Raw genomic sequence first — 14,786 nt, 5'->3', positions numbered from 1 at the left:
TGGCACTGCGCCCAGCGTGCCAAGTACCACTGGGACCACTTTCACAGGCTTATGGCAGAGTCGTTGCAGCTTGATTTTTAGATCTTCGTATTTCACTAATTTATCTAGTTCCTTCTCCTCAATTCTGCTGTATCCTGGGATTGCGATGTCGATGATCCATACTTTCTTTTTCTCCACGATCACAATGTCTGGTGTGTTATGCTTTAGAATTCAGTCAGTTGCAAGTCGGAAGTCCCACAGTAGTTTTGCTTGCTCATTTTCGACCACTTTTTCAGGCTTATGATCCCACCAGTTCTTTGCCACTGGTAAATGGTAGTTCCGGCACATGTTCCAGTGGACCATCTGTGCCACAGCATCATGTCTATGCTTGTAGTCAGTCTGTGTGATCTTTTTGCAGCAGCTGAGTATGTGATCGATTGCTTCATCTGTTTCTTTACAGAGTCTGCACTTTGGATCATCTGTTGATTTTTCAATTCTGGCTTTGACAGCATTTGTTCTAATGGCCTGTTCTTGTGCCGCCAGTATTAGTCCTTCTGTCTCCTTTTTGAGTGTTCCACTTGAAGCCATGACCAGGTCTTTTCCTTATCCACTTTGCCTTCAATCTTCTCCAAGAACTGGCCATGCATTGCTTTGTTCCGCCAACTGTCCATACGGCATTGAGTTACAGCTTTTCTGTACTGGTCCTTAGTTTGCTTCACCTTGAGAAGCTTCCTATTGTTGACCTCCAATAATGCTGACTCTTTGCTACCCTTCACATAGTCAGCTAGTGCATGCTTCTCTTCTTCTTCTTCTTCTTCTTCTTCTTCTTCTTCTTCTTCTTCTTCTTCTTCTTCTTCTTCTTTTTGCTGCTGCTGCTGCTGCTTCTGCTTTTATATTTATAATCTACTGTTAGATTTATAGTCTAAGACTGGTGTAATCTTAATAATTCAAGTACTAACAAAGGATTTAAGTATTGTTAAGTTAAAGAAATGGAAAAGGTTCCTCGCCTCCAGTCAAATCCAAGTCTGGTGGGTATTTCTCATCTCCATTTCTTAGCTGATGGCCCAATGTTGTCCGAGGATCCCTTCTATAGTCATCGGGCCAGCATGGTTATATGCCGAGGCACATAGAATACTGTTGCCAAAGTGCATGTGAGTAGATAAATAGGTACCAGTTTGTGGTATGCAGGCTTTCAAACAGCTAGGTGGCTAGGAACTGGGATAAATAACAGGAGCTCATCCCATCAAGGGGCATTCTGATCTCGAACCCAGGCTGCTGCTTTTTCAGCTGACAAAGCCTTTAAAGACTGAGGCATTGTTTGTCCAATTATTAACATAGCATCTAAGAATATAGGCAGTTCCAAGCAGGGTGCTTTTTTATATCTAAAATTAGAAGGCTCACATCTGATAAATTTAATATTTTCAAATTTTGAGGAATTCCATTAGATATTGTTTCCATGACTCCAATCAAGATTAGTGTAACATTATTTAAAATATTTTTTTTTAAAAAATTCAACTTTGACCTGCAAGTCCTTATATTTCATATTTTTCCCACTGTTTTTTTCTCAATCCTAAAATCACACTGAATAGCAGCTAGATTTACTTCTTTTAAATCACTGTTTTATAAGGCATGTTACATATAATACGCTTGTCTGTTTGCATCTTAAAATTCATAAAATATTAGCCCACTCGTTTCCCAAAATCTATTCAGTTTGATGGTTCTAGTAGTTTTTACTAGATTCAAATTCAAATTTTGGGCAAAGTTCCAAATTAATTTTGGCAATTCAGTTTTGACTGCTTGTAGTCATTTTGTGAAATTTTGCTGCAGCCACTCATCCATTGTTTTATCCTTTTTATTAGAAATGCTGTGCTTAGTTACAGTAAGATTTTTGCCTTCATGCCACTAAAATAAAGGCTTCAGTTTTTTAAAATTCTGATCTTAACCAACTCCATGTGGGATTTTTAATCAGCTTTTTAAAAATCCATCAAGTATTAAACATGCAACAGCTTGTTCTTCTAATTAACAAACTTGTTTTCAATTATTTCTTTTCTGTGTTCAGCCTTCATCTTTGCTTTTTCAAGAGCTTTCCTTGATTGACATCCTTAGCCAAAATTCTTGGCTTTTCTTAATATGGTTATTAAGGCCACACTTTTCTTCTTGCTTTACCTGTAGAAGTCCTCTAGGTCTTTCAGCTCTTGGCAAATACAGCCAAACAAAAACACTTTTTAAGTTGTTGTTGTTGTTGTTGTTACCTAGGAATCCTAGATGCTTGAGAGATCAAAGATCATAATTTGGGTAGTTGGCGGAAAAGAAAAATGTGAAGACACGAAATGGTTTCTAAAGTCCAATATCCTGAAAAACTGCCTCATTTCCAACTTTCATCTCTCTCTTTTATTTACATTAAAACAATTGTCTTTTTCTTCATGAATTCTGATTCCTTTATTCCTTTTAGTTTATGTTCACTATTGCATCTCAGATATCACTCTAAAATCACCTTGAGGTTCGACTACTGTAACGCTCTCTACATGGGGCTACCTTTGAAAAGTGTTTGGAAACTTCAGATCGTGCAGAACGCAGTGCGAGAGCAATCATGGGCTTCCCCAGATATGCCCATGTCACATCAACACTCTGCAATCTGCATTGGTTGCCGATCAGTTTCCGGTTACAATTCAAAGTGTTGGTCATGGCATCGGACCAGAATACACATGGGACTGCCTTCTGCTGCATGAATCCCAGTGACCGATTAGGTCCCACAGAGTTGGCCTTCTCCAGGTCCCGTCGACAAAACAATGTCATCTGGTGGGACCCAGCGGAAGAGCCTTCTCTGTGGCAGCCCCGACCCTCTGAAATCAACTTCCCCCAGAGATTAGGACTGCCCCCACCCTCCTTGCCTTTCACAAACTCTTAAAAACCCACCTCTGCTGCCAGGCATGGGGAAATTGATTCCCCCTGGCCGTTTCGTTTTATGTATGGTTTGTATGGGGTGTATGACTGGTTTTATTCTAGGGGTTTTAACCGTTTTTTAATCATTGGATTTATATTGTGTTTTGCTGTTGTGAGTCTCCGGAGAGGGGCAGAAATCAAATCAAATCAAATCAAATCAATCAAAAAATATAATAATAAAAATAATAAAAAAGAACACAGAATTTCATTATTTGGCCAAAATGCAATATAAATATGTACAACAAATGATCTGAAAGCAAGTAGCTAAGTAATATATATTTTATAATCATTTAAATAATGGAATGAGGAACCATGTTTCCAACATGATTATTAAATAATATAATACATATACTGTAATATGAATACCCAGAAATCTATCTTAAGACCCTTCCTTTATTGGCACAATCATGCAGGAAATAATTATGGAAAGGCTAGGTTTTTTTCTCCAGGAAAGATGCTATTAAAAGGAGGTTTAGTGGAGGTAAAAAAATGGTGAGAAACTATGATAGAGTTGTATATTTTACTTGGTCAGAGTCTAGGCGAAAACTGGAAGTGATACAGCCATAAAATTACTCAGTATTTTGAACTGCAATATTTAGGATATATCTAGGATTTGTTCTAAGACAGCTGGGCAAATAAGCAAGTAGTTATGATTTCCCCCTTTTTTGAAAGATATAGAATTGATCTATCTGTAAAATATTCTTATATCAACATGAAACACAGCACTTTGAGAGATGGGAACAAAGTAATAAATTTAGAAATGCTTTGTGAAGATATGCTAGCTACAGGTTAAGATGGACAATAAACTTTTTTTCCTGAAGCATTTATGAGTAGGGATGTCAGATTTCTCGATCTTTAATATTTGTCTACAAGCAGGAATGCCACCTGGTGAAATCAAATGGATGTTATACTAAAATCAAATGGATGTTATACTAAAAATGAATATACTTAATCCACTTTTGTATACGGCCGGTCTGATATGAATAGCAATAGAGCAATAATGCAGGAGAATAGAAACTGTTGTTACGAGTAGAAAACTATGGTTCATAGATTAAAAATTATTTTATCTTGTAAACTTATAAACTTCAAATATTGCAATCATGCCCTTTTCCATTCTAAATTCAATTTTCCACATTTTGCTAATTTGCATTAAGTTATAATCCCATAGTTTATCAAACAATATTATTATTTAATTTTATGATCAATATTTTCCAGTTGGTAAAATATCAGTATAATTATACTGGTGGTTGAATTTCTTGGTACTGTATATAGTGGCTGATTGTGTATTGATAGATTGGTAGAAGGTTATTTATTCATCACAAATGTGGGCACTGTTTTAATGCTGTAATTTTCTTTTCCTAGTTACATTAAAATTAATTTAAAATTATAATCAAATGAATTTTTTTTAAAAAACCCACAAGTATACAGTTTTATTGAGTTTGATTCTTTTCTTGAACTGTTGTTGGAAAATAATTTGATGATAATTCAAGGTCTTTCCATATATCCATATGGGTAGAATTTTTAGTCCATGTGTAGTTGTGCTACAGGATGGGTGAAGTATCAACGTTATGTTTTAAAATGCCATAATGGATACAAAATGTCATAGTAAAGTTCTTGGAAAAATAAGATAAAATGTTGTTCCCCATTAATAAGGGAAATAAGCACATATTAAATAAGAAAATGATCGGCAAGTCTATTGTGCCCCATAATTAAATTCAATTTACCAAGTTCCATAACTGCACAGTGAAATTGCACAAATCCAGTTATCGCACATTCTTTTCAAGTCTTTTGGGTCCATGATGCTGTTGGAAAGAAATTACTTTTAATTTGCACTTCCATTATTAAAAAGAACTGTCAATTGAAATGAAGTCTTTTTAGATTGCTTTATCTGATATGTATTTTTGTTTGTTTTCTTAACTAGTGAAAAAGGCCATAGATTTTAAATCTAGAGGATTTAAATTGTTTCCAGGGAAAGACAACAGCAACAAGTTTTCTATCTGTGAGTGTACTTCTTTTTGTTACTTTTTTTAGTGCAAGAGTGAAGTTTGTGCTGTCTGTGTTGTTTGTGTGTTGTACTGTTTCACATATATCTTAGCATTTATGTGTATGAAATCTTTATGCTCTGGTCTGCATGATGAATATGCAAAGTGTAGATGTGTTGTGAAGAGTGACTCTGTGTAACATTGGCACCACCAGAATATGTTTCTTTCCCTGTTAAAGTTCCAAATTAAATTAAGAATGATAATAAATTTAAATATACTGTATATAGGAGTTGTGATGTTGCAGTGGTTAGAATGCAGGCTAACTCATTGTTCAATTCCAAGAGTTTGATCATGACCAGATCAAGGTTGACTTAACCTTCCAACCTTTTGAGGTTGGTAAAATGAGGACCCAGATTATTGGGGGCAATATGCTGGCTCTCTAAACCCCTTAGAGAAGGCTGCAAAGCACTATGAAGCAGTATATAAGTCTAAGTGCTATTGCTATTTTCCCCTTCTCCTTTTGCTGAAAGTTACATTAATGTAACTGTGCATTATCTTTATGTCTTCATAAAAAGAATGGAAAGAAACATATTTTACAATTAATATATAGGATGACAACCTTTCAAATTTGATTGAACATCAATGCATAAAAGGAAATAGCATCTTTATTATGTATAATAAACAGATTTATTCTGCAATGGTAGAGAGTTTGCTTTGTATATTTTTTTCTATCAGAGAAATATTTAGCAATGTACAAAGGATTGAAATGTCAAGCTTTATTAATCATTTTTATGGGTTAGCAGAAAGTAATAGAAAAATGATTTTGAACAGGATGTCATATGATCTCTCGCCCCCACCCAAGGCTGCTGACAGGTGCCATTGTCTAACTTGTAGAATAAATGATGAAAGATTAGAAAGAATAAAATACATCTCCAAGCCCATGTTGAAGCATTCTCTGCTTTGTTTAGATTTTTTTCCCTCTCCAGACCTTTCAGTTTATTTAAAGATTAAACTCTATCTTTTTGAAAATCCAGTCCAATTTTTTTCATTATTTTCTTAGCTTCCTTTAGATTGATGTAATGATTATGTAATACACAATGACATGAAATGTTGGTATTACAAGACTAACAAAACTGAAGGCCTTGTCCTGGACCCTCAGTTATTTCTAGCTAAAGAATATAAGATAAAAGAATACATAAAACAAATGGATAGTGTAAGCTACTTTCCAATTGGGGTAGAAGAAGTGAACTGAGAGAAAACATCTTCTTTAATTTTGGAACCTGAAGGAAATTGATCTGTATAATTGTTGTACAATTTACACAAAAACTAGAGTATATGGAGAATGGAAGACATGTGCTACCAGATAATGATTTCAGTTAACTAAGACACATCATAATTTTCAGTTTTTTCTACTGATGTGTTGCTACCTGATTGTCCTTCAGATTTCTGTAACCCAGATTTAGAATGCAGGATAATATTTGTAGCTCAGGATTGAAATTAGGGGTCCTTGGTGCTCTCTGAGCTTGGTTGTTTTCTTGCAGATATTTCATTGCCCAAACTAAGTAACATCTTCTGTATTAGTCCTAATGTTTAACAAATAATTTCAATATAGTATGTTTTCCAGGCACTTTATGATTACTATTTTAGTAGCGGGAGTTCATTTCATGCAAAGGACAACTGTGGCAATCTCAGGAAGAGGCATGGCGTTTTACAAAATTACAAATAGATGCTTAATTGTATGCTCATACATTTTCTAAAATATTTCTGAAGTGCTACACATCTCTTAGGACAAAATTCTGCTCCAGATTGTATTTGATATTAGGTGTGACTTAGGTTCCTAACACCTCTGTAATTGGGGTTGCAGTTGAATTGACCTGCATCACATTCTGCGTAGGGAAGAGGTTGACATCTTCACTTGCTGTTAGATTTTATTTACCGGGCTGGGGGGGGGGGGGAGGGAGTAGCTTTGGAAAAAATACATAGGATATTCAGTAGTGAAATGACGACTTATAGTGCAACACGAGTGATGTTAATCTCTAGGAGATATTTCCTCCTATTACTGGTCTTCAAAAGGAAATAAACACCTAGAAACATTTGGAGCGCCCCCCCTTTCAATTATGGAACAGTGTCAAATAATTTTGTGACCTCAAAGTTTGATGATCTGGGGGAAATACAAATAAAATCAAAATAAGTCATTAAAAACATCAAATGTCCTCCTTCAGACAGTTAAAAGCTACAAAGGTTGAGCTTACTTCTCAAACTTTGCTCATCCTAATGCACATGACCTACCATATATTTGAATCTCTCCTGAGATTCCCTAAAACACCTGTATCCTAAAAATATCACAGATAGTGCCATCCAAGCCTGAAGTTTATTGCGTTAATTAAGTTAGTATGAGCATTGTGACATTTAAATTCAATAATATTGAAAAAAGAGCTTCTTCAGAGCAATTTATTATATTATATTCTTCTTCTTGTTCCATATCCATCATCATACATTGGCGATCATGTTGGCAATCTTATTTTATCAACAGCCGCATGAAAAAGTCCAAATCAGTCTCTTAGATTTTGAATCCATGATATTTTTCTTCTCCCTGGACCTCATTTGCCTTCTATTATATTATATTATATATTAAATAAATTATATGGCTTCGCAACACAGGTGACTTTAATCAGTTTAAAACATTAAAATCCATAACATAAAAACCCATGAAACTCCATCCCACACATGACAGCAGCAACACAATCAAATCAACCACTTGAATAGCTCCTTCTCCTTTCATGGTCTCAAGTCCTGCTGAGAATGCCACATCTTTGGAAAAAAGAATATGGTGGAAGCCAATGGAACTTTGGGGAAAATGGTATTCCATAGAGAAGGGACCACCACTCCAAAAGGCCCTTCATCCTGTTCCCATCAGATGTATATCCCTAATATATTGGACCCATAACTGATTATGCCTTCCTGTTATGGTGAGCGAGGTAAAAGGGAAGAGGCAGCTTTTCAATTTATTAACATATTCTATTCCTTGATCCACTTAGAGACAACATACAAGTAAAATCTACATGCCTATTTTTGCTAAGAGTGTCTGAAATGAAGACAAACAATATTTTAACTTAGCTTTTGCTGAGTATACAACATTAAGAAATGAATATTGTTTATGAAGTATATGAATCAGAAAAGTTTTAAAAGAACAGAGGTGCTGGTAAAAATGTATAATTATTGCAGTCTTTTTTCAGGGTACTTTTGAAGCACTTAAATACTCTCTATATGCATAAAATGTATTGCCCCAAAGAATGAATTTTGTTTTATCTGTGAATCTTAGGGGGTTATTTCCATACATAATGACTGTATTGCAATTCATATCCCATATTTAGGTTAATGAGAAATTTCTATCACAAGCTTCAAAGGAATATTTAATGGTTATTTAAAGTATTGTACATCCACAAGCCTATTCAGCTTCACAAAGTGGAAATAATCTTCCACTTGTTTTGTTTTATTACTGTGCAACACTTCTCACCCCCTAAACCTCAGCATTAGAATTGATGCAATTCAAAATATTCTGTTCTAACTGTAAAACAGATATGTATTGCATCATGCAAATATCAATATTGATTAAGATTTCTTGAGTGAGGGGCTTAGATTTTCAAGTTCATGTATAAAAAGTTCTAATACTTCCAATGGATGTAATATTTCTAACTTTTTAAATTATTATAATTTATTAAATGTATATGTTGGTCATCTCCTTGTCTATTGACTCTGGGTGGCTTACAACATCATAAATATAGTAATATAAAATATTAAAACATTGAAAAACACCCCAAGAGCATTAAATGTTAACAAAAACTGAGTAAAACAGGAAACAGTTTATCAATGGGATGGAAATGGGATCTTCTAGTCTACTAACCATCTTCAGCAAGGGGCACTGCCATTGGGACCTCAATCTAATTGACAGAACCAGGTTTTAACACCCTTCTGGAAGGCCCTCTGGGGAAGATCTCACCATTGAAGGACATGATATTCCAGAAGATTAAAGCTACAGCAGTAAAAGGCTCTTCTCCTGGATCCTGATAGCTGAAGTTACTTAGCCAAAGGGGTCCACAGCATTTATTTATTTATTTTATTTATTTATTTTGTCCAATACATAATACACATTGAAGAGAATAGATATACAGTGTTCCCTCGATTTCCGCGGGTTCGAACTTCGCGAAAAGTCTATACCACGGTTTTTCAAAAATATTAATTAAAAAATACTTTGCGGGTTTTCCCCCTATACCACGGTTTTTCCCACCCGATGACATCATATGTCATCATCAAACTTTCATCTGCCTTTAATAAATATATATTTTTAATAAACTTTAATAAATAAACATGGTGAGTAATAATCTAAATGGTTGCTAAGGGAATGGGAAATTGCAATTTAGGGGTTTAAAGTGTTAAAGGAAGGCTTGTGATACTGTTCATAGCCAAAAATAGTGTATTTACTTCCACATCTCTACTTCGCGGAAATTCGACTTTCACGGGTGGTCTCGGAACGCATCCCCCGCGAAAATCGAGGGAACACTGTATAATAATATAAGTAAAGAAAAGAATAGAAGAAAAGATATAAAAGTATAGGTGAACATATTTGAAAGGAAGAAAAGATAAATGAGATAAGGAGAGACAATTGGACAGGGGACGGAAGGCACACTGGTGCACTTATGCACACCCCTTACTGACCTCTAAGGAACCTGGAGAGGTCAATCGTGGATAGTCTAAGGGAAAAATGTTGGGGGTTAGGGGTTGACACTACTGAGTCAGGTAATGAGTTCCATGCTTCGACAACTCGGTTGCTCTTTCTGCTGGAGTAAGTGGGTGAGCTAACCCCTTTGGGGTGAGGTGATTTCTCAGGCACACTTAACTTTAGTTTATACTTTCATGCAGGTTATACTAATTTGATTTTCAAAGATGGTTGTTATCTAGAGGTAGATAAATTTGATCCTGATGTAAATGTGTCATTTAAAGTAATGGTGAAGACATCAGGATAGAAGCCAGAAGATTATAGCTTCTTTTCCTATCTTAGCCACAAAGTCAGGTGAGTGACCATGGACCAGTCACTGTCATTGGCACTTGAGGCAATGGTATGCCATTTCTACCGTATGTATCTTGTAAAAAAAGTGTTCAGATAATTGCTAGGAGTCAACACTGACTCAAAGTTGCATGCCTAGACATCCTCACCAACAAAAGTTACAGGAGAGAGAGAGAGAGAAAGAGAGGCAAAACAAGGTAAATTGGAGAAAGGGGACAGCGGGAGGGAGGGAGGGAGGAAGAAAAAGGAAAAAAAGAGATGCAGTTAAGAAAAATAAAATAGAAATTTGTTGGAAAATGAATTTGGGATGCTGTGGATTTTTTCGCATAAGATTGCAACAGGGAATAAATAAAACTGAAATCCAGTTGGTTTTATAACGAAATAGATGGATGAATAATGTTTAAGCATGAAATGAAGGTAATATACTACTACTTCTTTTTCTTGGAAAATGAATATACAAAGAGATTGATTACTTTGCATATTATTTCTTATAGTGCTGCTACTAACGTTCTTTTAATGTGACTAACATTTTCATTTGTTCCCATTGCTACTAACATTGCTACTAACATTTAACTTTGATGTTGCTACCCTACACTTGATACACTAAGTTGCTACACCTATCACAGTTCCTGATTTAATGCTAAAGACTTAACTGTATTTAATGGATAAATGGGTCCTGATTAAAATGTAGAAATCATGCAGGAAAGAAACCTCTATTTTCAGCCACTTGAACATAGATAGACACTATTGTTTTGTTAATACATTGGGTACAACATTATTTTTAGTAAACAATAATATTTTGATGTGTATGATATTCTGCTTATGAAATAATGCTTATGAAACAGTGATTTGTTTTCTATTTTAACTAGATATGTTAAGGATGCATTATCTCCAAGAAGATTTAAAAAGTATTGGTAGCCCTAACTTTAAAAGAGTTTCTAGGTATTTTCAGGAAGTCTATTTCAAAATTTCAGATGTGTCAAATCAAATTAATTTCATTGGTATTTCTAGCAAACTGTTCAGCAATCAATTCATGGTCTGTCCTAATTGTACATTAACACTAATGTCATATATTATTTTTGTTGATCAAATACCATTAACGTGAAAAAGTATAAGAAAGGGGGAAAGATCAGAAAGGATCAAAATTAGACAATGGGAAAAATATTGAATTAAAATGCAAATAATGACACATAGTATCAATGACACTAGTTTTAACATAGGGATATATTTAAACCTAATTAATTCAACTGAATATAGCCAAAATGATGATAGTAAGGAACAGCAGAGGCATATGCAAGAAATAAAGTTTTATGCTTGCATATTTTTGCTTTTTCAACAATTACCAGGAGAAGCAAGAAAAGAAAGAAAACTTCAAAGATATCTTTGATCAATGAATTCAAATCAGGAAATATATCTCTTGAAATTAAGTGGCTATCATCCCCAAAGCCTTTAATTAACAAAATTATCAAACAAATGCAGATAAAAAATTGAGTAAACAGAAATGTTAATCAGGAAGCAGAAATATTTCCTTTTTTGTCTATGCTCTTATCTTAACATTTACCATATTCTTTAAAAAAATAGTTTTGTCTTTCAATCATTATAATATTTACATGATGTATGTTCATCCTTGTTGTTATTATTATCTCTCTTCCATTAGGAGCAATCTATTTTTAGAGGAAATGTGGGCGCGACAGATAGTTTAGTTCCTTTAATTTTAAATTATTTTACTTAAAAAAGAAACCTCAACCATCACCAAAGGGTGACAGTTTTCAGTTGATTTTGATCAATGGACCATATTACTACTATTTCTTTTCTCATCATTCCTATCACCCATCTCCTTCCACGTAGGACTGTATGACTAACTTGTTGCTTGTATACTCATTGATTGTGTCCTCATTGCTTATTTGACCTCTATGACAATCATTAAGTGTTATACCTCATGATTCTTGACAAATGTATATTTTATTTTATGAACACAGAGAGCATATACACCAAAGACAAATTCCTTGTGTATCCAATCACACTTGGCCAATTAAAAATTCTATTCTATTCTGTTCTGTTCTATTATGTTAAGTTACACAATCTCATACTCACTTTTATACAATGCGACAAGCAAAATACTTTTACCTAGTGAAGAAGAGGAACATCTTAAAAGAAACATCTCTAAAAGGACATCATATTTCCATTTTTGTGACTTATATTTTAATTTGCTCCAAACATTCAATAGTAGGCTAAATTTGGATGAAGCAAACAATGAATTAATGAAACAATATGGTTAATTAACAAAAGAATGTCCAATAAAAATATATTAATATTAACCAGAAAGATAGATAAATTAGAAAGTATTACATCAAAATGTCTTATTTCTTCTCCGACAACTATGGAACATATGGTGAAGTCCCATAGCATTTATCTAGATTATATTATCCACTCATTGATGAACTATTAGAAGCCATGCAATTTTCTTTCCTGAGCCATTTTAGAAATTGAAAAGTTAAATCTAGAAGAATATAAAAGATAAAAATAGAATTCTACATGCTAAAAGGAAGCATTGGCTTTTCTTTTAAGAATGTTTTTGAAATTTCAAAGAAGAAAGTTAATAATAAGCTTAACAATAGAAGTAAAATATAATGCTTAATATTCTTCACTGTGCCTGAATTAAATGCAGTAAAGATTGCCAATTCATAGACAAGCCTGTCCAATTTTATATTAGCTATTTGGAAAATTGATACTTAAAAAGTGAGCCAAGCAGTCAATCTATGGTATTGCTGAATATAATACAAAGACTATGAATACACACTATCAAAGAATGAAAAGTAATTAAATAAATGATACATAAAAGATAAAGTAATTCCTGCAGTAGTTTCACAATGTGTATAATTCTGTGCTAGAGCACAATACATATATACTGTAATTGCATATAAGATTTATTAGTATAGAAGCTGTTGTAGGTATGACGTAGCAATCCATATCAATACCATATAGAAAATGCATATAAATACCAGATAGAAAGAATGTGAAATATTTGAATTTTTTAAAGTTGGAGAAAATATTCAGGTATTTTGGATTTGTTTTCCAAAATTAAGAAATTTAATTTCCACTTTTTAAATACAACCCTGATTTGAAAATGTTGAATAGATTACAGCAAATGTTAAAATAAAAAATAAAATGATAAAATAGGAAATTGAATTTGGATTAAGACAAGGATAGATTTATACTTTGCAGTGGTAGTAGTTTGGTCTAGTGTTTAGGGGACCAAGCTAGAAGATGGGACATTACGAGTTCAAGTCCAGCCTTAGCCATGACAGCTGGCTGGTTGACCTTTGGCCAGTAACTCCCCCAGCCCAACCCACCTCATGGCGTTGTTACTGTGTGGAAAACAGAATAAGGAAGATATGTTGTACATGTTGATTTATTTGCCTTGATTTATTTGTAAACATAATAAAGGTGGGATAAAAATAAATAATTAAAAGTCCATGTAAGGTGAAATTACTATTTATAAAACGGTGTATACAGTGTTCCCTCGATTTTCACGGGGGATGTGTTCCGAGACCGCCCGCGAAAGTCGAATTTCCGCGAAGTAGAGATGCGGAAGTAAATACACCATTTTTGGCTATGGACAATATCATAAGCCATCCCTTAACACTTTAAACCCCTAAATTACCATTTCCCATTCCCTTAACAACCATTTACTCACCATTATTACTGGTACTCACCATTGAATAAAACACTTAGTGATCCTGATATTTATAAACATAATTATTTATTAACAATAATAATTATTTTTTTGTTATTTATTTGCAAAAATTATTAGTTTGGCGATGACATATGACATCATCGGGCAGGAAAAACTGGTATAGAAAAAAAAATGCGAAGTATTTTTTAATTAATATTTTTGAAAAACCGTGGTATAGTCTATTCGCGAAGTTTGAACCCGCGAAAATTGAGGGAACACTGTATTACAAAAATATGGAAAGTGTGCACATCTTATTATACTTTTTAAAACAGTTCTCAGTGTGATACATAAACTAAAAAGCAACATTTAATATTACATATCAAAAGAAAGAGCAAGAGAGGCTAACAAAACAGAAGATAATAGATCTGTTTATCTGTAATTTATGTTCAAATCCCATTTGGCCTCAAAACCATTAGATAACTTTGGCATTAGACTATCTCCATCCATCTACCTGTTTCAAAGTGTGTATGCCTGTATATACATCTCTGTATGTGTATTCTCTCACACCTTTCCCCTATATATATATACATACACATATTTTAAAAAGCTATTTGTGTAAGACTGTGTGTATCACTATGTATATTTATAAACAACTCACTCATTGTGTGGTGACTATTCACTAAATAGCAGTGTACAAGATGGAACATTCAGGATTTCCAGAAATTCAGAAAACATTTAGAAAAAAATAAAAATAAAACTCACGAGACAGTCCCAAAAAAGTTCAAAAAGAACTAAGTTAGGAAATAAATGCAATAAAATTAAAAATATGCACAAGGGGAATAGAATAGAATGGAATATGAAAACAAGAGTACACTGAAGATTGTAAAGTTTTGTTGCACCACCTGTTTGTCCAGTTGGATTTTTGGGGGAGTGGAATGTGGCATGTTTTTTGTGTATTTCTGTGTTTATGTGTGCAAGATAACAGATGAATTATAGAAACATAGAAGATTGACGGCAGAAAAAGACCTCATGGTCCATCTAGTCTGCCCTTATACTATTTCCTTTATTTTATCTTAGGATGGATATATGTTTATCCCAGGTATGTTTAAATTCAGTTACTGTAGATTTACCAACCATGTCT

At 33.8% G+C, this 14,786-nt stretch overlaps 1 protein-coding gene across 1 annotated transcript in view; it reads left to right on the top strand.

Moving 5' to 3' along the window:
• Positions 1 to 14,786, top strand: part of CSMD3 (CUB and Sushi multiple domains 3) — a 615,639-nt gene that overhangs the window by 215,047 nt on the left and 385,806 nt on the right. The window contains 1 exon segment of the mRNA XM_070748648.1: positions 4,844 to 4,921. Coding sequence (XP_070604749.1) covers positions 4,844 to 4,921 — 78 coding nt within the window.

This window comes from Erythrolamprus reginae, chromosome 3, assembly GCF_031021105.1.
Source record: "Erythrolamprus reginae isolate rEryReg1 chromosome 3, rEryReg1.hap1, whole genome shotgun sequence".
In the NCBI taxonomy this organism is placed as follows: domain Eukaryota; kingdom Metazoa; phylum Chordata; class Lepidosauria; order Squamata; family Dipsadidae; genus Erythrolamprus; species Erythrolamprus reginae.
The sequence above is the reverse complement of the archived record's forward strand: the minus strand, read 5'-3'. Positions and strand labels throughout refer to the sequence as shown.